Source organism: Giraffa tippelskirchi, chromosome 9 (assembly GCF_054371585.1).
Source record: "Giraffa tippelskirchi isolate mGirTip1 chromosome 9, T2T-mGirTip1v1.2.pri, whole genome shotgun sequence".
Taxonomy (NCBI): Eukaryota; Metazoa; Chordata; class Mammalia; order Artiodactyla; family Giraffidae; genus Giraffa; species Giraffa tippelskirchi.
In genome coordinates, this window is record NC_137283.1 from 92,133,437 (window position 1) to 92,160,318 (window position 26,882).

At 38.3% G+C, this 26,882-nt stretch overlaps 1 protein-coding gene across 1 annotated transcript in view; it reads right to left on the minus strand.

Annotated features, from left to right (window-relative positions):
* The window catches only part of RSPO3 (R-spondin 3), a 92,003-nt gene that overhangs the window by 38,055 nt on the left and 27,066 nt on the right, over window positions 1–26,882 (minus strand). The window contains exons 2-4 of the mRNA XM_081529796.1: window positions 16,776–16,967; window positions 14,894–15,040; window positions 9,085–9,282 (exon numbers count right to left, since the gene is read on the minus strand). Coding sequence (XP_081385922.1) covers window positions 9,085–9,282; window positions 14,894–15,040; window positions 16,776–16,967 — 537 coding nt within the window. The remainder of the gene's footprint in view (window positions 1–9,084; window positions 9,283–14,893; window positions 15,041–16,775; window positions 16,968–26,882) is intronic.

Below are 26,882 nucleotides of genomic sequence, written 5' to 3' on the forward strand. Positions count from 1 at the left end.
TGTTTGGGAGGTGGGAAGGAGGACAGGAGCCTGAAAGGAGGAAGTGTCTTTTTTGCTGGAGAAATGTTTACTCTGTAATTAGCAAAGGACAAGAAGGCCCTTTTGGAAACTATACTTGGGGGTCCAGAATTTAAATTTATGCTGATGCTCTCTGAGGCTCTCTCTAGGGAACCCTCCTCATTGGCAGGGATCTCGGCTGGCTGGAACAGGCTGCACATGAAGCCAAGGTCTCCGGGTCATTTCTCCAAAGGGCCCGTTAACTCAGCTCTGTTCCACAGCTACAAGCTGTACCTTTAACCCTACTCAGTCATCTCACAAACACACATGAGCACATCGACATGGTGGTCACAGAGAAAAAGATTTGCCTGGAGACCAAAAAGAAAAGCAGGCAGAGATAGTTCATTTTTGCCAGCATAAACAAATGTTTTTGTAAACGCAAACTAATGAAACTGCAGCTACTGACAGAACAAATCATGATGAAAACTGTCCACACAAGTGTATGCTACAAGCGAGCTGATCATTGATGGTCTTTGCTCTGTGGCCCAATATAAACCATGGTGGGCTTCCCCAGTGGTTCAGTGGTAAAGAACCCCCTGCCTTCCTGTGGAGGAAACGTAGGACACATGGGTTTGATCCCTGGGTGGGAAGATCCCCTGGAGGAGGAAATGGCAACTCACTCCAGTAATCCTGCCTGAAGAATCCCATGGGCAAAGGAGCCTGGCGGGCTACAGTCCATGGGGTCGCAAAGAGTAGGACATGACTGAAGTGATTTAGCACACATGCATAAACACACTAATAGCTAGACTAAGAGATTCATGAGAGCCGGGACTTCTGTCTTTCCTGTGCACTGCTATTGGGTTGGCCAAAATGTCCGTTCGGGTGTTTCTGTAAGCGTGTGTGGAAAAACCTGAATGAACTTTTTGGCCAACCCAATATATCTTCAGCACCTTAAAGTGCCTAGCATAAAGCTGGTGCTTTAATAGATATGTGTTGAGCGTATGAGGGTTTCTTAACTGGCCTTTTTAAAAACTATTATTAATATTCCTATTCTTCCCTTTACAAATTGGAAAGTACAATAGAAATCATCTCCTATACGCTATCGCCTGTATCAACCATTGAGTGTGTTTTTACAAAGGAAGAGATGTTACCTTAGACAGGAAGAGAATGCTGAATAAAAGAGCAGTCACACTTATCTAACTACAAACAAGAGGACGACCTCTGTGGTAGATGGAAAAAAACAGTTACAATTCTCCACTCATCCCTGTATATGCATACCAAATCACAAAGTAACTCTGGGGACTTCTCCCTGCAAGAGGGGATATCTATTTCTTTAACTCTTGAATCAGGACTGGCCTTGTAACTTGTATAGACTAATAAAACATGGTGGAAATAAAATTGTGCCAGTTCTCAGCACATACAATAGGACTGCTTCTCTTCCTCTTAGACCATTATAGACTTCCTGGCCACCTTGAGGATGATAGAAATAGCCATTTCCTCTGTCCTCAACCAGTCTACCGCATTAGGGAACCAGCCAGAATTGCACAGTGTATCCCAGCCCAATTGCCCTTAAAACTTATTGTTTTAAGCCTGTATGTTTGGGGGTTATTTCTTATGCAGCAAAAACTAACTGAAACAGTTTCATCCGAACACACAGGATGTAAACAATGGCAAGATCATTGCTTGGGTAGGGGCTGAAGAATGCTTTGTATACTACAGCTACTACTTGATTCAACAGCCTGGCCAATGTGCACTATGTTACACATACCAATGGGTTGAAAGCATTAGATATTTATAAAAATCACAAAAAAGAAACCTCAGAAAATATAGGCATTTGCAAAAATAATTTGTTATAAAGAGTTATTATAAAAACTACTTTAGAATAGAGATGCTGCAGTGTATGTTCCAACACACTGGTGAAGCCTAAAAATGATTCTTCTACCAGCAGAGACTGCACAGATAATAGTAATACTTAAGTATTTCACACTGTGAATAATGTCCATTGTGAATTTTGACCACTATGAATAGCCCTCAAATCTTAGAGAACCTACAAAAATGGAATGGTACAAACTTGGTATTAATTTTAATGAGATAATAACTATTGGCTAAATTATAAAAAATAGTATAGTACCTGGGATTGCAAAACATGAAATGAAAGGCATCTTATCTTCTGCAGAACTTTTTCATTAACAGAAGCTTAAGAAAATACAATGGAATTGTAAAGTATGTTCAAAGCAAGAAACCTAGTAACTGTCATTTCACTGTTTTTCAAAATCTGTCTAGGTGCTGGATGTGACCCTTCAGTTCCATTACTACAGAGGGGAGTAAACTGTACATATGTAAAGGAGCTTAGCATAGTCTTCAACCCACAAACCTGGGCAACAGAGAATGCCTGCAAAGATCCTGCCATTGTAATGTCAACGTCAGAGGAATCAATGAGAGAAGCTGGGGCCTATCACAGAGGCCATAACACTCTTAACCATATGGATAATAAATTTGGACACATGGCTGTGGAATTGGCAAGTTGATTTGATGCTTCAAAGATTAGGTTGGAATTGGTGGGAAAGAAACAAAGAGGAGTAGGAGTTGTGTAACATAGTGAAGGAAAAAATACGTAACCAAATAAATCAGTGCACAGGCCATGAGTGAACGTGACTGAAATGAACTGGAAGACGAGCCATGTTTTCATGGGTTCTTTAGAGGTCAGTAATAGCAGCACACCTGTATTAATATTAAAAGCCCAAAATTTGTATTTGGTGATAGCATATACAAAGTGTAATCTTTTAGTCAGTAACAATGGTACTCTAAGTCTAGTTTGACTATTTATAGAATTTAGAGATAAAATTTTGAAGTATTAGGTTGAACTCTAGTGAAAGTGAAAGTCTCACAGCCAAGTCTGACTCTTTGCGATCTCATGGACTGCAGCCTGCCTGGCTCCTCTGTCCATGGAATTCTCCAGGCAGGAATACTGGAGTGGGTTGTCATTTCCTTCTCCAGGGGATCTTCCTGACTGGGAATTGAACCCAGGTCTCCTGCATTGTGGGCAGATTCTTTACCAACTGAACCACTAGGGAAGCCCATGAAATTGTTAATATTTGACTATCGACAAGCAAAGTAAGAGCTAGTCCCTGGTGGCTTAGACAGGGAAGAATCTACCTCCAATGCAGGAAACCCAGGTTTGATCCCTGGGTCGGGAAGATCCCCTGGCAAAGGGAATGGCAACCCACTCCAGTATTCTTGCCTGGAGAAGCCCATGGACAGAGAAGCCTGGCAGGCTATAGACCATGGGGTTGCAAAGAGTCAGACACAACTGAGCGACTAACACACATTTATAAGCAAGAAAATGGCAGTTTCATATGGTTTAAATGAATAGACAGGAAAGTACTAAAAAACAGAGGTGGCTATAGTCACATAATTAGTCTTGGTGAAGAGAGAGCTATGGAGCTTTACTGGCGGTCCAGCGGTTGGGAATCCTCCTGCCAGTGCAGAGGACACGAGTCTGATCCCTGGGTTGGGAGGATCCCACATGCCATGGGGCACCTGAGCTCGTGCACCACAATGACTGAGCTGGAGCTCTAGAGCCCACATGCTGCAACCACTGAAGCCTGCGCACCTAGAGCCTATGCTCCGCAACAAGAGAAGCCGCTGCAGTGGGAAGCCAGGGTGCTGCAACGAGACGGTAGCCACCGCTTGCCGCAACTAGAGAAAGCCGTATGTAGCAACAAAGACCCAGTGCAGCTAAAAAAAAAAGAGCCAAACATCATTTTTTAAACAAATGACAGGCCTCTCCACTGGGGAAATGAAATGAAAAGCTGGGCTTACCCTTTAAGAGAAAGTCCACACACTTATATTAAGGACCATATCTCAGAGTGAAAGGCATTATACATTTACGATAGGCTACTTTTCTTGGAGGCTTTAAACATAGCTAAATATTTTTATATGGTACTGGAATATTTTAAATTCAAAGTGAAAGAAAGTGAAAGTTGCTCAGCCGTGTCCAACTCTTTTCAACCCCACTGACTTGTAGCCCACCAGGCTCCTCTGTCCATGGAATTCTCCAGGCAAGAATACTGGAGTGGGTTGCCATTCCCTTCTCCAGGGGACCTTCTCAATCTAGAGATTGAACCTGGCTCTTCTGCATTGCAGGCAGATTCTTTACTGTCTGAGCCACCAGGGAAACTTGGCAGCAAAAATTTCCCCTCTGTTCCACCAAATTGTTCTTGTTACCAAAGGTTTGCACCACATACTGGTTTCCATTGGTGGTAATGAACCTTGCCTTGGTTGAATGAAACCTTATACTGGTTCTTCACGGAATCTAAACAAAAAACCCATTTAGGTACGGGGCTGACTAGCCCCTAAAGAAAGATCACAAAGAGAAACTGTTGAGTTTACACCAGGGTTTCTCCTCTTTGGCACAACTGGCAGATAATTTTTGATGTGGAGGGGCTGTCCTGTGCCTTGTAAGATATTTAGCAGCCTTGCCCCACGAGATGCCTGTAGCATCCTCCTCCTCTAACTGTGACAAGAAGATGTATATGCTGGGGAGCAGACTCACGACTGGCTGTAAACCAGGCTTTAATGCCATCCTTATCTCAGCTCTCTACTTTGTCGAGTTTTCTCTGACATGTCAAAGGGCCAGTGTACCGACTGTGTGCAGGAGGGAGCAGAGAGCGCCCACCCTCCGATGCTTAAACAGGATGAGTGTCTGCAGGCCAGCTGCTCTTCCTCCAGGAGGTGAAGGTGGTGAGAGGACATCACAGAAATTCTCTAAGCCAGTTGGCATCCTACGATTTTGAGCTCATGAAGCCTTCTATTTGGATTTTGAGAGCGGTTCCAAAAATTTTGGCTAAATGTCTTGTTTGGAATTTGAATGAATTTTTAGTATGAATCCTTCCTGTAGAAAACTCAACTCTTCATCACTGGAGTGGTTGTTACAAATATTTTAAGAAGTAAACCAGAAGACAGGGGTGCAAACCTGGGAATAAAGTACATTCACTTTTTATTTGCTTCCTTTTTTAAAAGCTAAATTTGCTGTAATTTTAAATATAGCACTCAAATGGCAACCCACTCCAGTATTCTTGCCAGGAGAAACCCAGGGATGGGGGAGCCTGGTGGGCTGCCGTCCATGGGGTCGCACAGAGTCAGACACGACTGAAGCGACTTAGCAGCAGCAGCAGCATGATAAATATAATGCATGTGTATAATACTGGTATTTAAAAACATGATTAATAACAATTTGTAAGATAACATACAACATTTTTCTTCTATGTAAAACCTAGTAGAATTTTACAACTGGACTTAATTTTGGGAAGGCACATAAGGTGACCTTCAGTACGTTCAAATAATGCAATAATTCCCATGCTTGTTTCTTCCCTGCAAATGTCTGGATATTTTCATTTATTTATATTTTAATGGATTCCTTTTCTCCTTCTCTGCCAAGAAGGATGCTATTTCTTTCTTTACACCAAGAAAGTAGACCCTGTCCCCATTTTTTCCATGACTCTGTTCTTCTCTCTCCTTTCTATCCCAAGATCATGTACTACATGTAATTAATTAGGATCTTGTTCATGTAATTCACCAAAGGACAAAATTTCTTTCATTCTTTGTAAACTTGTTCAAAACCCAGTATCTATCGGAAATTCTCTTCAGTTAATTAAAGGAATCTACTTATGAATGGGAAACATTTTGGTGATCTTCCCTTCTTTGCATCTACCTTCCACCCAAACAAACAAAAAAAATCACTCTTTTGCAAATGCAAACATATATATACTTCCCTGCTCTGTTTCACTTCCCCTTATCTAAGACGGTTACACCCAATATATCAAAAAAGTTAATAAGCATAATTTGGAAACCATTAAAAGTGCATTTTCTCCTTGCTTATTTCTATTTCAAATATATTGTTTTAAGGCATATGTGATACTAGCCTATGTGTTAGCCTTCATAATCTCTTAAAATACATGTTACATATCTGTAACATTTCAGATATATATAATTCAGTTGAGACTGAATTATACTGTTAAACTGAATTATTTAGTTTCTAGACTCAACTAGAAACTATTGCAATAGTAATAACTTCTTATAAAAGATTATAATTGATAGAGAAGTTAAGAATGATTAAAAGGCTGCATGTCAGGTAAAAGGAAATAATCCTAAATGTGCAAGCAAGTAGTATATCAGACAAAAGATTAGATTTGGGGCTACAGAAAAGACATTTATTGCCTTGGATTAACTTATGATAATTATTCTAAGCATGAGAAGAATATCAGCAAGAAAAATGTGTGTATGTGTAAGATTTTGCAACCAATTTTTCATATATATATATATATATATGTGAAAATTTCATGTGTATAAATATCCATCTCACAACTAGATAATCCATTCTGTTACTAAAATCTAGTTCTTCTTATTCAGCTTCTTCTTTGTGTACATTTTGAAAAGTCACTTCTGGATCTTATCATTCTTCCCTGGAGACCTTGCCTTTGGCAATTACAACACAGCAGAAAAAATCCTGAACACATGCTCCATACCTTTTCCAAATAAGAATTATCTACCTCTGTCTATTGTTAACCTCTTAGGCAGGGATGATAGATGTAAATTTAAATTTAATATTTTCAGGCTAAATTTTGTTTTATAAAACCTTATCTTTTAGCTTACTCATATGGAAATGGTCAGCCATGAACCTAGAAGATGTTATTTTATAAATCTACAAGTATTTAGGTGCAGCTCAAGTAACAGCTATTCTAGTGGTAGGAAAAATCATATCTTCATCACTTCATTGTGTTTATATTTATCACTTTATTGTATAGCTCTGAGATATACAATATAAATGAGAAGACTGGTTAGTAGTATGATTTTGATGTGATATTTGCTAGAGTGGCAAGTTCAGAAGCCATAATTACTTTTCTATTTGGTTTCTTCATATTCAAATAGATATTTATTTGACATTTGAGTTATTATTAAGAGAAGTTAAGAAAACCAATAGATTAGAGAAGTTAAGGAAAGAAGAGAAAAGTGGTTTCCTTTCTATCAAATTTCTAGATAGGCTACTTGAGAAAATATTTGTGACAGACATATAAAAAGATGAGTGAAAATTAAATAAAAATAGAACTGAATCTTGAATTTAATTATACATGTAATCCACACTTCCTACTCGGTAGTCTATTGATTATCAAATTTGGAAAAGAATAAAGCACCTAAAATTTTCTAGTTGTATAAAGTTCTCATTGTAAACATAAAACGTCATTGTATTCTACTTATAAGGGAAGAAAAAGACCAGAAAGAAACTTTAAGTCAAGCTTATGTTACAGGTTATTATTTTAAACTCCTTATGGCATTCATTTTACTTGCTGCTAGTCTAAAACCTAACATTTTTCAATGTTAATGTTTAAGTCAGCGCTAGCAAAATATATTAGAAGACTACTTTCTCAAATAAAAGAAATAAAATGTAATTAGTATCATAATTTATCTGTTGGATGAGATTTTCTTCACTTATATTTTAAAAGCAAAGTACACTAAATACTGATTAGTAATGTAGAATCTTTGTGGAAAGAATAATATGAACAAAGACCACCTGTGAATCATTAAATTTCAAGAAAATTTAGTAAACATAAGTAAATGTACGGCTATGGGAGCTTACCAACAAGTAAGAGTGATGAAATATTTGATTTCCAAATCCAACTTTTAAAATCTAAGATGTTTTAAATTAATTGGTAACAAATGTCAGAAAGACCTTTTTCACTAGCCAACTTTCATTCCTTAAACCTAATTTTAATCAAAACCTCCTATAAATTTACAAAAGCTTGGAATTTCCTTTAAAATAATCCATGTTTTCAAGAAGTTTGTCACATTAACTACTTGATTACTAATGGCAATGGCAGGCTGTACCCATCCTGATGGTGGTCAACTTGGCCTTCTGGTACAGTGAAGACACTGCAAAAGATGGGTGACCCAAGTTCTTCCTTGTATGAGCAAAGTTAAAGTTTCACAGCACTCTCATCTGTGTTTCCACTGAGCTTTTTCACACACCAAGTCTCCCTTCATATGTGATACTATGATTATCTGCTTAAACTTATCTCAACCTTCCACTGGACTCTGAGTGTAATGTCAGAATAGATATGGTACCCTATTTAGTTGAGAACCCAAGTGCTTAGCACTATGTGTGGCTATAAAGTAAAAATTCAATAAAATGGTGAATGAATGAAATAAGCAAAGAAGTTTCAACTGAAGAGTCAGCCAAACTGCAATTAATTAAAACGATGATTTATAGACTCAGCAGATTACTACCAATAGGTATAGAGCATATTTGTAGGCAGTGGTGCTGGGGATTAGCAAGAAAGATGGAAAAATTATATTTTAAAAGTCAACAACTGCAAATCTTCTAGATAGATGTTTAATCACCAGAAAGCATCATATTAAATAATAAATAATTAAATGAAAATGATTTTTCTTTGGCCCTAACAAGACTTCAGAACAAGCCCTTACATAGAGTTATTTAATTTTGATTTGGCAGGCTCTATAATCTGATATATAAAGTTAGTGTAATATGAAAAAGATCTGGGGATAAACTGTCATTAATACTTGTATTATGCTAATAAAACATATAACTTTTAAAACATGTTATAAAACTATAACATCGCTATAAAAGCTTAACACCTAATTGCACTACTTTGATTTGTTAGGAAATGAAAAAGGGAGTAAGTTGATGGCTGGTATTCACCATTCTCATGTGTGTACCAAATGCTGTTAGACTTTGCATTTCTGAGGCTTCCCATGTGTTTTCCAGGTACTAGGAAGGTGCATGATAGGAAAGATAATGGCCCCAAAGGAAGATATAGACATAGATGCATTATAATGCAGCTCCTTCTCCAGGATTCATTTAGCACACTTGTGTGTAAAGTTCTGATATCAAGCTCCATTTTTAAGAATCACCACATCAAGATTCTGTAATATACAGCCAACATATTCTTTGGCACACATTTTAGACTTTTTTAGACATGAGTGATCATACTAAATGTTTCCTAAGAAATAGTGAAATTTGCATCAAATCATGTGGATCCAACCGAGCACACGTTGTTAGTATGACTGTACCTCGTTCTCCCTTCGGACACTTCCTCCTTTGCACTGTACACTTCCTTGCCTCACTGGTGGGGGGACACAGGTTACCCTTTGCTGACGGATGCTGTATTATTTCTCGGACCCGTGTTTCAGTTCCTCTTTTGAAGCCGCATGTTTTTCCTTTCTTTGTGCATGGACTCCAAGGGCTCCATTCACTGGCCTCACAGTGCACTGAAACAGAACACCAGAAACAGCCTCAGTTCGCTAACACATAGTTTCACAATTGTTAAATAAACAAAAAGGCTTGCTTCCATCAGTACTTGCCCAAATTCTGAGCAGAAATCCTGCAGAATGAAATTGGGCAAGATGACTTAAGGAAAAAGGGAAAGGCAGGAATAGAATGTTTTCCCCTTTTTAATCCTCATATTATCAGGTAAACTCACTCTTGCATTGGGTTTACTTTTCACTGTAGATTTTAACTCAGGTATTAATGTAATTACTCAAGAGTAACCAATGCTTTATTATTTCTAGAGCACTGCTACAATTTATTTATTTGTTTATGGCTATGCTGGGTCTTCACTGACGCTTGGGGGCTTTCTCTTGTTTTGGTGAGCTGGAGCTACTCTAGTTGTGGTGCATGGGCTTCTCATTGCAATGGTTTCTCTTGTTGTGGAGCATGGTCTCTGGGGCACATGGGCTTCAGTACTTGTGGCACGAGGACTCAGTAATTGCAGCTCCCAGCTCTAGGGCACAGGCTCAATAGTTGTGACACATGGGTTTAGTTGCTCTGTGGTACATGGGATCTTCCTTGGCAGGAAGATTCTTTACCACTGATCAACCAGGGAAGCCCTGTTACAGCTATTGATTGATCCTGACCAGATGTTGACTGCAGCCAAGAAATTAAAAGATGCTTGCTCCTTGGAAGAAAAGCTATGATCAATTTAGAAAGCATATTAAAAACCAGAGACATAACTTTGCCAACAAAGGTCTGTCTAGTCAAAGCTATGGTTTTTCCAGTAGTCATGTATGGGTGTGAGGGTTGGACCATAAAGAGGGCTGAGTGCTGAAGAATTGATGCTTTTGAACTGTGGTGTTGGAGAAGACTCTTGAGAGTCCCTTGGACTGCAAGGAGATCAAAACAGTCAATCCTAAAGGAAATCAACCCTGAATATTCATTGGAAGGACTGATGCTGAAGCTGAAACTCCAATACTTTGGCCGCCTGATGAGAAGAACTGACTTCTTGGGAAAGACCCTGATGCTGGGAAAGATTGAAGGCAGGAGGAGAAGGGGATGACAGAGGATGAGATGGCTGGATGGCATCACCGACTCAATGGACATGAGTTTGAGCAAGCTCCGGTAGTTGGTGATGTACAGGGAAGCCTGGCATGCTGCAGTCCATGGGGTTGCAGAGTCAGACACGATGGAGCAACTGAACTGAACTGACCGACCATAGCTTGCTGGGTTAGTCATTCTCAAGAATTGATTCTCAAAGTTCATTGTGCAACAGAATCACCTTCAGTGAGGGCTTGCTAAAACAAACAATGTTGGACCTGTCCCAACCTTGAGTTTCTGATTCAATTGCCTTGGGTGGGGCCTGGGAATTTGCATTTCTTATGATACAGGTGAGACAGATTTGCAGGTACTGAGAACACACTTTGAGAACTTCAGTATGAGAAAATGGTTAAGCAAAAGATGAATCCAGGTCCTTGGCCTACAACTCACTGCCTTTGCTACTTCATGTGCTGTTGGGTACTGAAATACTGCCAGTTATTAATTGGTATAGATCAAGCATAGCAGTGTCTCTTTTAAGTGAATTCCAGGTCAATTTCAGCTGATAAACTGCTTCTAGAATTCACTTGATTGGCTTGTTTCTAGGATGAATTGATATCCTTTTTCTAAAGCTTCTTTTGTAGAATTTTTTCCCTTTTTCTGTATGTATCAATCTTTTCAATCTTGGCTTTCCAAGGTCTTTCCTATAACAGATTTTTGCACTTATAAAAATATGTACCTGCAAGGCGATATTCTTATATTTATGTTCATAAAACTTCCTGACTTACAACTGAAATGACTTGCAACAATAACCCTTTCAGATGATATAAGACTCTCTTTCTACAAAAACAAATTCCCAGTAACCTTTTTTTGCTGGCTTCTGATGTAAAGAATCCTTATTTCAGAGCAGAATACTATTTTTCATACAATCTCAAGAAATATAACTTAAAAGTTTTAGAAATTTAAAACCATTCATAATACATTCTTTTTTCACATGTTTTTTTCAGTCACTTTCAGGTATCTGAGTGCAACACAGAGTTGAGTGGAAATGGATGTGAATTTAAGCTTCTATGAACTTAAATGAACTTTGTTGAGCCACTTTCAAAAGAGTCTTCATGCTCAGTTATACTGTTATAATACTGGGTAAAGAATAGAGCAACCAAATCACTTAATGACATCATAACCTCTTGCCAGTTAAGGTCATGTCTCTGATCCCAATATTAGTCATTAAAACGTAGGGAAGCTTTAGTGCACATCAATAAAAATACCTCCAAGAAAGTAAATGGAAAAAAAAAGTACAGTTTGTGAGCTGTAACTTTGTCCAATATTCATTTAATGCCAGAACTATGAGTACTAAATTAGAAAAACAATTAAATGATCTGGAAATGACCCAAACTTTAGTGCTTTTTTATAAGAGCAAAGATGATCTAGGAAAAAGTATATCTAGACTTCAGAGAAGCAGATTTTAAAAATTACAACATAGGTAGCTTCAGTCAGATGATGAATGGCTCTAAAAGTGGAATTTTCCTGACAGCCTTATATTATTCCATTGAAGAAGGAGGAGGAAAAATATTCAAAACTGATGAGTTCAGACAATAAAGGGCTCTACTACAAGATAGTTAAAAAGTATTGAGAGAAGAAGAAATGAGCCATTAATGTTTGTGTGCAAAAAATATTTTTGGAAAAAACTTCATTGAACATGTAAAGACAACAAAAAGGGTGATTTAAGTACTATTCAGGTCATTAAATGAACAGTGTAGGTCTGGGGCACTATTTGGTTAAGAGGTAATTAAGGAAAAAAACAGAGCTGCTCAACTCTGCCTTTCTTCTGTCTTCTGCATTAAGAATAATCTTAACGTTGGAAACGTTTAACTGTTCACTAATGAAACAAGTGTCTCAAAAATGTAATTAGCTCCTTGTCCCCGGAAGTGGTCATGGTGTGGTTGATCATCAGCCTGGAATGTTGTAAAAGGGATTCTTGAAATGGAGAAAAGTTCAATGTTTCACTAGTAATGGTCTTACAACTATTCACTTCTCATTCCTGTTGTCTGACTGCATAGCTCCAGAGGGAATGTAGCAAGGCCATATGCTTCGCTACTCACTGTCTGGAGCTAGGTACTTTCCTTCTCTGACTACTTGAACACCAGCCCTCTAAGAAGAGCAATGACAATGGCAGAATGATAGTGCAGAAAGGAGGCAAATATTTGGAGCACAAAGTGGAAGTAATAGGTCTACTAAAAAATTGGGTTCATTTGACATTTTTGCTTAATTTGACCTGCAAACCATGAGAAGTGGATATGTTATGACATAAGTCTTTCACCCTAGCTCTGTATGAGGGTAGTGTTTTCTCGGTTTATGACATGCTCTCTCAATTTAAAATCTGGGTAAGACACAATTCATATGGTATAGATTTTAGCAAAGGGAGAGACACATCCTTCAACCTCTGTCCTAGAGAGCTGCAGTTGAGGTACTAATTATAGCACTGACAATAACTCACATTGTGTCCTTGGGATCACTGTTTCAGCTCACTGGGTTCTAGTTTTCAGATTTGTTAAAGGAACAGCCTTTAACAGTTCTTTGTGATCATCAAGCAGGTCACCATTTTTCATGAAATTCTGAGGCAAACCCACGGGCATGGCCAACACACTGCTTGTAGGCCAGATACCACGCAATGGAAGGCGTCCCTTAGGGAGCAAGCAACAAAAGCCAGCTGAGAACTAAAGCACTTGATTTGCCTATTCCTATGTCCAAGGTCAATTCCAGCAGTCCCCAACCTTTTTGGCACCAGGGATCTATTTCACGAAAGACAATTTTCCCATGGACCAGGGGTTAGGGGATGGTTTTGAGATGATTCAAGTGCATTACATTTTTTTTTTTTTTTGCACTTTATTCCTATTATTATTACATCAGCACCACCTCAGATCATCAGGCATTAGATCCCAGAAGTTGGGGACCCCTAATTTACACTGATATATTCAAGGAGCCAGATTCACTAAATGGCTTTTAGATTGCTAACCCCTATTCTAAAATATATACTTTTCTTAAATTTAATTGTGTTACCAATCTTTATCTAAATTACTTTGCACAAATTACCAGGAAGCTTTAATAGCTAATCCCACAGTTTCAGATGTTAAATGCTCTCTCTGATAGGAAAGCATTAACATGTTTAAGATAAATGGCCTTTGAAGGACTGATGCTACACCTTCTACAACTGATAAAGTCTAAACATTCACCCCTTTCCTAGGTAGAGCAACACCATTAACTTTCTGCAACTCATTCTGAACTTCTGTCCTTGAATATTCCACAGAACTGTTTCCTATTTTCTCCACAGTTTGGAAGTTATTACCTCTAATCATCAGCCCTCAGGACCTACAGAGAGATGAACGTGAAGTGCTTTCTCATGTACCTTTTACTCTATTTCTAAGTTATTTTTCTGTTTTTATTGACTAGAGGGAATAAAATAAAGACTCAACCAGATTGAGCCATGAGATGTTTCAGGAAAGTTGTTTCCCAGATGCTTCTGAAATTATCTTTAAAATATCATCTATTTGTTTCATTCTTACACAAACTTTGTTTAGAAATAAAAGTCTTATATGGACCTGAAATGGTTAAAGCGCCACTTTAGAGTTATTACTCCAGTACTTTAGATTCTAATGGGGACCCCAGGGGTGTCCTGGAGACTATCTTGTACTGAATCAAGGGGACATTTGTGTGCATATGCCAACATCACTGCAGCATCAAAGGTTCTTGCAGCCTTTGCCCAGGGGATTTTCAGATTTAGTATGCTGTTTCCCCATTTGGTTGAGCATCTGCTCCCCAACTGTTCATCAAACTCGTAGCTGTAGTAGCTGAACACCATTTAAAAGAGGGAAAATATAGCCTGACAGTGATCTGTTATTTAGACAAACAACTTGTCTGAGGAACCTCCCCTCCAGGAAACTCAGCCTGCAATTAATCAGACCCTGGAACTGTGTCCTTCTGTCAGTTTGAGTAAGTCCAAAATACTCTTCTTGTCTCTGAATACCTGTGTGAGCAGAGAACTTCAGCAAAGTAGAAAAAACCATTTATCATATCCAGTTTTTAAATCTTTGATCCATTTACTCAGTATTAATGGGCTGGATCCAGAGAATATGTTTCCTCCTTTTGGAAAATAACTTTGGTCACTGGTTGACATTAGACCTAGGTGGAAACTCTTAACCTAAGGTGGAAATGTAGTTCAAGATTAAATTTGTAACACACACACACACACATATATATGGAAGTATGTGTGTGTATACCTATAAATTGCTATAAGTAACACTTCATGAAATAATGATACAAAATAAGTCTATAATGATCACAATAATTGAAACAGTTATCGACAGTTCCTAAGAAATAACGGGGCACCCACAAGGTGTTAAATTTACTGTGATACATGCTGAGTAAGGCCCATTAAGATATTATCTTTGTAAAGGAGGGAGTGAGCCTCTAAGAGGAACCCCTCAGGTTCTTGTGAGGCAGGACTCTGAGCAGCACTTCCATGGAGACTGACGTTATCAGCTCTGATGTTTCTCAAATCTCCTAAGTCCTCACCAATACTGACGCACTCCATGGTGTGGTTATTGGCTTCCAACCCTTCTGGGCAATTGTCAAGGCACTTTCCAAGGTGTAAGTAAAATCCACTTTTACACTTTGTGCAGAAATTTTTGTTGAAACAGGTATCACAGTCAGCTTTGCATTCTGAAAACAAAAAAAGAAAAGAGAAATACACTTCCATTATTGTGAGTTAACTATTTTTTGTGGGTCCAGTTCTGTATGCTTACAACACTGGCACCTGCAACTTGTGTGTTAAACACACAGCCTCAAAACTATTTTGCCAAACAGAATTCAAGATTCCTTCATAATCATTTAGTTGATGTACATCAATCATTGATTTCAAAATTGTTGTTCTTATTGCCTTGTGAAAAAATTTTTGACAAGAATGTTTATAAGACTGCATGTCTACTTCTATTAAATGATAGTAAAAATGTTTTATTAGAACTTCCATGAAATGTACTACGATATTGCCTTCGTGCTGCTCTTGAGATTTCTTCGTTCATTCACCAAATGTTTGATTGCCCACTGTATGCCAAGCACCATTCTAGATACAGGTTGACAGCAGCATACAAAAGCGAGATAAAGTCTATAGTTCATGATGCTTATATTCTAAGAAGGGAGATGTGATCAATAATGATAGTTGACCCTTATATGGTGATTACTGTGGGTCACACACTGCTACTAGCATTTTACAATATTAAGTCATTTAAACCTTACAACAACCTAGTGCGGTAGCCCCTGTGATCTCTCATTTTACAGATAAGGGAACTATGGCTCAAAAAGATTGTGTAATTAACTCAAGACCATGGAACAGAGTGGTCTTTGAAACTAGGCAGTCTGTTTCAGACTTCAGAGTGACAAGTGCTCTAGAAAAAAATTAAGACAAACACAAAAGGTAGGAAAAAGATACGAAAAATGACAGATAAGGGGAAGAGCTTGATTATTTTGGATAACATGGTCATGAAATGCCTCTCTCAGAAGATGACATCTCAGCAGCATCTTAAATGAAAGGAGAGAGCCAGCCAAGTGAACGTGTAGGCAAAGAGCTTTCCAAACTACCAGACAGGGAGTGTAGAACAATGATTTCAAAAGCCTTGAGGTGAGAAGATCCTGCAAGCAGGCCGGTGAAGTTTGTGCAAAGTGGTCAAGGGGCATTCATAGGAGAGAATTTGGAGAGGAAAGCAGGGCCACTTGTGGTGTATGCTGGAGAAGTGCTGTGTGCTAATTATGTTTTGAAAGGTTCCTGGGTCTACAGTGTGGAGAGAAGACTTTCAGGGTCCACATGAGAAGTGATCTGAGAGTGTTTCCAACATTTAATTCCAACTGATAAGTCAATATTTCAGTTGTTGTAATGGAATCCTTCTTGAAGCAAGAATAGCTGAATTACTTCTTTCAGTCATTAAATACTTGGATTCTGTGATAGCAGTGGGAACCCAAATGGCATTGGTGCTTGCCATATTTTTCTACAGGTTCAATGAATAATCACCACATTCATAGTATTGTTTTTTACAATGAAAAAAAAAAAAAACACGAAAAACACCTCTCAAAACTGGAATATTTTTTAGAGTAGTGAAAATTTTCCTGCCCTGAGGGCTAAGTTCAAGTATGGTTTAGTCTAATCATCAGGTAAAGACTGTTATTTTCTTAACATTGAATATTACAAAAATGCTAGAGGCCATTTCACATGTGGAAAGTCCCCCCAGTCAGATCAGTTCAGTCCCTGAGTCCCTTCTGACTCCTTGCGACCCTGTGGACTGCAGCACGCCAGGCTTCCCTGTCCATCACCAACTCCCAGAGCTTGCTCAAACTCATGTCCATCGAGTCAGTGATGCCATCCCCCAAGGATGAGATACAAACATAATTTTGTTTAGGCACTTACTTGTACACTTATTTATATCTGGATATCGAGTTCCATAATATCCACTTGGACATGAAGAGAGACACACTCCAATCTGCTTCATGCCAATTCTTTCCAGAACAAAAAATAGTTTGGGCTTACATGACAAACATCCATTGTAATCTGAACACGTTGCACAGCCTCCTTGGCAGCCTTGACTGACGTTAGGATGCACTGGGGGGACAAATGTAGAAAGACAAAAATAACAGTTAAATCATAAATATAGAAGTTCAATGACGTTCTCTGGGCAGGATACACATGTTCTTTTATTAGTTTGCAATTTGGTGGTAATGGGTAAATGAGTTTAGAATTTTTCCCTCTTTTCTGTGATCTGGTGTTTCCCTTGAATACATACATTGTTTTTACTTTCAAAGTTTTAAAAATGTGAGCATTTGAAAAATAAGAATATACTACCTCAAAATATTTAGAGATAATATAAATTGAGTGGAAGTATCCTTACCGAACTAGCATCCCAGTAGATTAGAGATAAGAATTTTGTGCTCTTTCATTGAAATCAGTATGTATTAGTGTTGCTTTTCATGTATGTGGTGGATGTATCTAATGTCTTCAAATAAGGATGACAACATAGACTGGGACTTAATTGGAGAAGGAACATTACTTTCTAGGATATCTTTTTTAAACTCTGGTGTATTAGAAAACACAATTTTACTCTTTGATTCAAAGCAAATTGCCTCTGAAGCTATAGCTATTGAGCACTTCACTCCTTGCCATTGCTTTCCTGAATCATTTCTGCTCACATGATATTTACCAATTCAAATTGATATAATGGTGAAAATGTGATTTTTTACCTTACCAGTAGTTCCACGTGGATTATACTAAGTATTTATAATATTGAATAATATTTGTTATAAGGTATGTTCAGTATTTGATCTGTTAGGAGAGATGTCATAGTTTTTGTGCCCTCATCTTTTATTCACTTAAGTGAAATCTACATTTGGTGAGGACATGACCAGTCCATTCTAAGGGCTGCTACTACACATGTTCCTGAGAATGCCAAGATTTCTGAGAGCCACCAACATGCGTGGTGAGACTATTCATTAGCAAGTCTGAACAAAGATAAAGAAACATTTGGAAGATTCATGTTTACTTGAGATCTTCATAATTTTAAACCTTTTTAAAAATGACTATTAACTAGTTATAGACATTTGTGTGTGAGCAGATGGAATTTGCTGACTGAGGGGCATCTCTCATGTAGCTGGTGTTTGGGATGAGTTTTTCTTCTAATGTATTCTCTATTCAAATACAATATTAACATCTTTATTGCCCCTTTAGGAATGCAGAAGGGAATCATCCTGACCCTAAGAGAAGTAGAGCTGATGCACAAGAGTGCAAAGGCATCCCCGTGTCTCTCTTCTGTTGGTGGTGAGAGGGACCTTTAATTATTAGGTCTGTCTTCACAGTGATGTTTGATTATTGCAAAGTCCTTTACTGCAAAAACAAATCCCATCAGGATTAGTTAGAAGGGGTACACATACACCCAATCAGCCTTACCACAGGGGCGCACGGGTTAGCTGCTGAGAGGTCATTCGGTTGACCAGCATCCTCTGCCTGGAGGAAACCATCCCTGAATCAGCCACAGGAACCACAAGCAGCTCATTCTCATTCCAAGACATTTTGTAAATAAACTGAGGAAATATGTGGGGGAAGGGAAGTCTGCTTTTCCTGTACATGCTCCTCCATGGGGTGGGGCGGACATATAAAGTGGCACAGGAGGTTTAGACATTACAAGACCTGGGGGACTTGTAAGCGAATACTGCCTTCCAAGGAACAGAGTCATTTTTCATGCCAGTAACTCCAGTATTGGAGACTTACAGAAAATGTGTACATATTTTAATCGGGGAAAGACCCTAAAAAATAAAGGGGGTGAAAACTCCATGTGTTTGGAATCAAATTGATCCATTTCAAAAAGTGATAGTTGTAGGTCAAAACCTGTAAAACTTTTTCATAAAAATTATCCATGGAAAAATAGACCTCAGTTTGAAAGAAAGTCACTCCAAGCTCAGGGAAGCAAGTGACTGAATTTAAATGAAGATAGACTGGATTGATTCACATCAATGTGTCTCTCTGTCTCTGAGACATAGCTGCTCGAAGGAACACAAGTGTAAGTTTAAGCCCCTTGAAACTTTTGTCAATTATAAGGTTAAATATATTAGTTACAAAAATAAACATGATTTACATGTTCTGAGCCTCAAAAATGGATATACCTTGAAATAAATTTTATTTAAAAATTTGGGTTTTGAAAGAAAAAAAATAAATAAAAATTTGGGTTTTGAATGTCTGGAAACTCCTGCAAGAGAGACCTCTGTATGCATCCCAGGATTAACAATTTTGCCCCAAATTATGAAATGTGCTAAAGTGATCTCGCTCAACCCCCTCCTTAAAACTTTTACTGATGAAATGCAGCACATTCAACTCACACATGGTACTACAATTCCTCTTTTTTTCCCATATTTTGCTTTTTGAGACAAAAGCTTTTAACAAAATAGCATTCTTTCTCCCAATTTTCTTCATTCCACTATCACACTGTGTTAATTACTTTGGTGTAGCCATTTAGGATATTTTCTAATTATGAGGTTTAATACCTACAACTTTGATCTGCTTTTTCAAGGTTCTGACAACACAGTTTTGAAAAATTAAAGATGTAATTGTTCTAACTGGCAAAGAAAATACCTGTTTGTTTTTAATCAGAGAATTTTGAACATGGGCAGCTACAAATAATGGCAAACTTTATTCATTCAGGAAGGGTTAAGTATTACGCTGCGGGAAGTAAGAAAAAAAAATCGAGACTACAAAGTTCAGATTCTATGATTCTAGATTCTTTTATAGTTGAGTATCATGACATTTTGCTTTCTTGAACCCTGTATAAGGATCACTCAAGTTATGCAGTTGGTATTACACAACTAGATACAAATTTCCCAAACTTCATCTTAAGGGAAGAGTTTTTACTTTTTATATGGAAACCACAGAAAACTTTGGTCTGGATTGACTGTAACAACCCTTTCCGCCTTAAAATCTTATAATACGAAGAGAGAAAATAGAACTCTACTTGTCATGCTGCTTCTTTTCCCCCAACTCTAGTAACACCTTCATTTTCTATTTCTGAATCGTTTCTTTTCAAGCAATGTTTTGTATTGTTATTTTATATGAGCATTGGAGGGATTGGTGGTGGGGAAGTTTCACAGAATATCTAACATTTGAACTTAATCTTAGAAAATGTGTCAAAGTTATCAGCAGGTAAGAGGCCATGGTGGGGCTGGAGGTGGGAACACCGCATTCATTCCCCTCAAGGAGACTGGCACGAGTTCCATGCAACTGATGCTGAACTAGTAGTGAATGGAGTTATAAGGCATGTCAAGAAAATTTTGAAGACCAGGATAGATCTAGATTACAAAACCCCTTGTGGGCTCTCCCCAGGAAATTATTCTATAGACTTGGGAGACTTCAACCTGGTGAGTGATATCACCACATCTGTATTATTATAGAGGGGAAATTTCCCTGGCAGCATGGCAGGCATGGAAACTAGAAGACTAAAGCAATGATCAAGGTAAAAACACAGATGAAAGCTTAAAATACAGCAGAAGTAGTGTAATGTGGTGAGGGAGGGATGCATATTCCAAGGATACTTGGGAGGTGGAATCAATCAATCAATCAAATATGTTGACCAACAGAATGTGCACTGAATACGTAAAATAACTTGTGTTTTGCGTTTTTGGCCAGTAAACAGAATGGAAAGGGACTGCTAAATAAAAGCCTGCAGTTGGAGGGAAGGGCAAGGTACACAGAATAAGAAGGTCTACAAATATAAACATGGTTGGGGTCTTTGATTTTGCAGATTTTGTGAAATATCCAAAAAGTGACGCTTAGTAGATGGAGCTTAATGTTGTGATGGTTCCTAGAGATGAATGTGGGAGTCATTTAATTAGAGAAGATGTCCTGAAAGGGGGAGGTTGCCAAAGATGCCAAAAGAAGGAATAGTAGTCCAAATAAGGAAGAAAAAAGGATGTATCATCAGCTAATTTTAGTAATAGGGATTCCCTGGTGGCTCCGTGGTAAAGAAGCTGCCTGTCAATACAGGAGATGTGGGTTCAATCCCTAAGTCAGGAAGATCCCTGGAAGAGGAAACGGCAACTCACTCCATTATTCTTGCCTGGGAAATCCCATGGACAGATGAGCCTGGTGGGCTACAGTCCATGGGATTGCAAAGAGTTGGACACAATTTAGCTACTAAACAACAACAATTTCAGTAATACTTTGTATTTCTATAACACTTTTGCTTTCACAGCATGCATCTCAGAAGGCTAAATTAACCATGAGGGGACTCCCCTGCTGGTTCAGTGGTTAAGAACCTGTCTTCCAAAGCAAGGGACTTGAGTTTGATCACTGGTCGAGGAACTAAGATCCCACACTGCAACTACTGAGCCCACACACCACAACTAGAGAAGCCTGGACACTGCAACGAAGACCCAGTGCAACCAGTAAATAAACAAATAATATAAGCATTGAAATTACTGTTAGTAAGGACAGAAGTTATCACAATTACTTATTTTGGAACCCCAAACTAGGACTCAATGAAATGCTGTAAGCTACTGGACAAATAGTGAGTTTAGATCCAAGAGAAGAACTTAGATCTTTGATACCTGACACCAATCTATTTAGGACTTCCCAGGTGGCGCAGTGGTGAAGAATCCACTTGCTAATGCAGGAGACATAAGAGACAAGGGTTCAATCCCTAGGTTGGGAAGATCCCCTGGGGAAGTGAAATGGTAACCCACTCTAGTATTCTTGCCTGGGAAATCCCATGGACAGAGGAGCCTGTGGGCTACAGTCCATGTGGTTGCAAAAGAGTTGGACATGACTTAGAGACTAAACAACAGCAAACCAACCTATTTACATATAAGTAAACTTTAGATGTGTAACATGGATAAATATAAAGTGAAAAATGGGCAGAATTCATGGAAACTCTACACTGGGACCTTCTGGCTACAGTGTATCAAATACATGGCGAAATTTGTATGACTGTTCCTAAAATTGGGAAAGAAGAAAGTATCTTTTCTTAACTTGTATATGAAAGTTAAGTATGAAGAATACATATTAATGTATAACTTAGACCAATTTTCAGTGTCTGAACTGTCAACACTATCTGTGTAAGTGACTTCAATTTCTCTAGCTATTAAACAAACTTTCCTACTGTTTCTCTGTTTGATAAACTTACAATGCATAACTGATGCAATCATTCCTAAAGGCTCTTGTCATGAGAGTTAATTCAACTCTCCAAATAAAATATCCAGAACATGGAGTTTTAAATGGTACTGAGCATTTGAAAAATACACAATCTTTATATTAGTGTTTATGACATACAAAACCAACTGCAGCATTGGAATTTAACTTTGTTTCTTTAACCATTTAAGTGTAAGTCAATAATTTTCCCAACTTTGTGCATTCATGCTAAGTAGCGTTAGTCGTGCCCAACTTTTCGTGACCCTATGGACTGTAGCCCGCCAGCCTCCTCTGTCCATGGGCTTCTCCAGGCAAGAATACTGAAATGGGTTGCCATGGCTTCTTCCAGGGGATCTTCCCAACCCAGGGATCCGAACCTGTATCTCCTGCAACCCCTGCACTGCAGGTGGATTATTTACTGCTGAGCCACCATGGAAGCCCTTGCCTTACTCTAATTCCCTTCTAAAGCCCAAATGCAAATACTAACATCTACTGTAAATTGTTATGCAGAAGGAATCCATTGTTGTTGTTGTTCATGTTCAGTTACTCAGTCATGTCTGACTCTTTGCAGTCCCATGGACTGCAGCACGCCAGGTTTTCCTGTCCTTCACCATCTCCCAGATTTTGCTCAAACTCATCTTCATTGAGTTGGTGATGTCATCCAACCATCTGGTCCTCTGTCATTCCCTTCTCCTCCTGCCTTCTATCTTTTGCAGCATCAGGGTCTTTTCCAATGAGTAGGCTTTTCGTATAATGTGGCCAAAGTATTGGAGCTTCAGCATCAGTCCTTCCAATGAATATTCAGAGTTGATTTCCTTTAGGATGGACTGATTGGATCTCCTTTCAGTCCAAGGGACTCTTAAGAGCCTTCTCCAACACCACAGTTGGAAAGAATCAATTCTTCACTGCTCAGCCTTCTTTATGGTCCAACTCTCACATCCATACATGATTACTGGAAAAATCATAGCTTTGACTAGACAGACCTTTGTTGGTAAAGTAATGTCTCTGTTTTTTAATATGCTGTCAAGGTTTGTCATAGCTTTTCCTCCAAGGAGCAAGTGTCTGAATTTTATGGTTGCAGTTACCATCCATAGTGATTTTGGAGCCCAAGAAAACAGTCTTTCACTGTTTCCATTTTTTTGCCCTCTATATGCCATGAGGGCTCCAAAATCAGTGTAGATGGTGACTACAGCCACGAAATTAAAAGACACTTACTCCTTGGAAGAAAAGTTATGACCAATCTAGAAAGCATATTAAAAAGCAGAGACATTAATTTGCCAACAAAGGTCCGTCTAGTCAAAGCTATGATTTTTCCAGTAATCATGTATGGATGTAAGAGTTGGACCATAAAGAAGGCTGCTGCTGCTGCCAAGTCGCTTCAGTTGTGTCTGACTCTGTGCGACCCCATAGATGGCAGCTCACCAGGCTCTGCCATCCCTGGGATTCTCCAGGCAAGAATACTGGAGTGGGTTGCCATTTCCTTCTCCAGTGCATGAAAGAGAAAAGTAAAAGTGAAGTTGCTCAGTCATGTCCGACTCTTAGCAATCCCATGGACTGTAGCCTACCAGGCTACTCCATCCATGGGATTTTCCAGGCAAGAGTACTGGAGTGGAGTGCAAGAAGGCTGAGCACTGAACAATTGATGTTTTTGAACTGTGGTGTTGGAGAAGACTCTTACGAGTCCCTTGACTGCAAGGAGATCCAACCAGTCCATCCTGAAGGAAATCAATCCTGAATATTCATTGGAAGGACTGATGTTGAAGCTGAAATTCCAATACTTTGGCCACCTGATGTGATGAACTGACTCATTTGAAAAGACCCTGATGCTGGGAAAGATTGAAGGTGGGAGGAGAAGGGGACGACAGAGGATGAGATGGTTGGATGGCATCACTGACTCAATGGACATGAGTTTGAGTAAACTCCAGGAGTTGGTGATGGACAGGGAGGCCTGGTGTGCTGCAGTCCATGGGGTGGCAAAGAGTCGGACACGAATGAGCGACTGAACTGAACTAAACTTATATGCCATGAAGTAATGGAACCAGATACCATGATCTTCATTTTTTTTTTTAAATAAATTTATTTATTTTAGTTGGGGGCTAATTACCTTACAATATTGTAGTGGTTTTTGCCATACATTGACATGAATCAGCCATGGGTTTACATGTGTTCCCCATCCTGAACCCCCCTCCCACCTCCCTCTCCATCCCATCCCTCTGGGTCATCCCATTGCCCCAGCCCTGAGCATTTGTCTCATGCATCGAACATGGAATGGTGTTCTGTTTCACATATGATAATATACATATTTCAGTGCTATTCTCTCAGAACATCCCACCCTCACCTTCTCCCTCAGAGTCCATAAGACTGTTCTATGCATCTGTGTCTCTTATTCTGTCTCGCATATAGGGTTATCGTTACCGTCTTTCAAACTCCATTTTTTGAATGTTGAGTTTTAAGCCAGCATTTTCCCTCTCCTCTTTTACTTTCATCAAGAGGCTCTTTATTTCCTCTTAACTTTCTGCCATAAGGTTGGTGTCATCTGCATATCTGAGGTTATTGATATTTCTCCCAGCAATCTTGATTCCAGCTTGTGAGTCATCCAGCCCGGCACTTCATATGATGTACTCTGCATTTAAGTTAAATAAGCAGAGTGACAATATACATCCTTGACGCACTCCTTTCCCAATTTTGAACCAGTCTGTTTTTCCATGTTCGGTTCTAACTGTTTTTTCTTGATCTGCATACAGGTTTCTCAGGAGGTAGGTAAACTGGTCTGGTATTTCCACCTCTTTAAGAATTTTCCATTGTTTGTTGTGATCCACATAGTCAAATACTTTGGCGTAGTCAATGAAGCCGATATTTTTCTGGAATTCTCTTGCTTTTTTATGATCCAACAAATGTTGGCAATTTGATCTCTGGTTCCTCTGCCATTTCTAAATCCAGCTTGTACATCTGGAAGTTCTCAGTTCACATACTGCTGAAGCCTGGAGAGGGTTGCCTAACCCTCATGAAGCTCCAGGGGAGCTTCATGACCCAGGGATTGAACCCAGGTGTCCTGCACTGCAGGCATATTCTTTACCACCTGAGCCACTAAGGAAGCCTAATAATTGATTTTAAATGAACTGCATCTATGAACATATAGTAAAGAAATCAGATTTTATATCACATACATTCTGAGGATGCTTAATTAATTATGAAATAAATCATTCAAAATAATATAATAAAAGCTTCCCTAGGGGACTTTCCTAGTGGTCTGCTGCTTAAGACTTGGCATTCCCAATGCAGTGGGCATGGGTTTGATCCTCAGTTGTGAAACTAGGATCTGGCATGCTGCAAGACTCAGTCACCAAAAAAAAAAAAAAAAAGTTTTCTAGGTGCCATTTACTTCAGTTATCCATTCACTTAGAGAAAATGTAGACTTTTTTCCTGCTGAAGTAAGGACAGCAAATTTCTATCCTATCTTGAGACTTGATTGTTATAGAATCATTTTTAAGTTTAATGCAATGTTTTGATCACAGAAAAAGATGTTCCATGGTTCCTCTGGAATGTTTGGCAATATTCACTTTAAGAAAAATCTAATATTAAAAATTTGAATAACTTGGCAGTCTCTTTCAAATTTTATTGATTCAATCCCAGAAAATATTGAGAGTCAATGTTTCTTATTTATTCCTAAGTTAAATCTTTTAGGGCAGAAGTGACTATGGCTAAGATCTCTAGAACCATTTGGGCAACTTGGGAGTATTAGGTATAGCATCAAAATATCAAAAGTTGCTTGAATAAATATGATTACTTACTGTACATATAAGTACAATACTTGTATGCATAAACATTTGAATACATACAATATTTGCATATGTGCTTGTATACATTCTTAAATAATGATATCTTGATGAACAGACATCTAGCATAGTCATCCATTATTATTTTTGACTAATAATTTGTTGAAAGAATGACATGTTTATATACACATACATATATATTCTATTGTTGAAATACAGTGTATCATCTGATGAGTTTAACGTTTTGTATACCAATGTTTTAATCATTAAATGAATTAAAATTCACCTATGCTATGTAAACATACAAATGTACACATGTTTTTGTGTTAGACACACGACACTTACACATCCTATTTGTTCTTTTATTAAATCAATATTGCAGACGTTAACTGACATGAAGCAGTTAAAATAATCGAGTCTGCCACATCTTTTATCCAAGTGAATCAACTTCTGATACTCTGAAAGTTTGTGCCCAGACCAATGGGTTCACAAAATTCCTAGCAATCTCAGAGAGGAATGTATTCACCAGCTGCTGAATATAGCCCAGTTAGGACTCCACCATTATTATGTGGGAAACATACTGTTTTTAATGGAAACTATTTCTTTGAAAACTTGGAAGATCTTTCTCTTTCTCTTACTGAATAACAATTTCCTGAAGGGAGTCTAATATTTATATTCTATAAATACTTTAAAATCAAACCACAGCAATAAAACAGACCTAACATTAAGCAGCAATTAGCCAGACTTTCCACTAAAATCAAGCCAGCTCAAAATATTAAGAACATGGCTAGCAAGTGATGGCAGATATAGATTTCCCGAAATCTAAGATATGATGAATATTTGGAGCTAGATGCCAAGTTGGTGGCCAATGACTGTGCTTTGTCTATCCACAGGCTATAGAATCAGAACTAGAAGTGAAAGATGAAACTGGGATGCATCGTGTGTATATGTGTATATATATATATATATTATATGTAATACATATGTACTACATAAAATATTACACATAGTATTACATATGTTATATACACATTATATATCATATCTATGTGTTATTATATATAATATATACTTA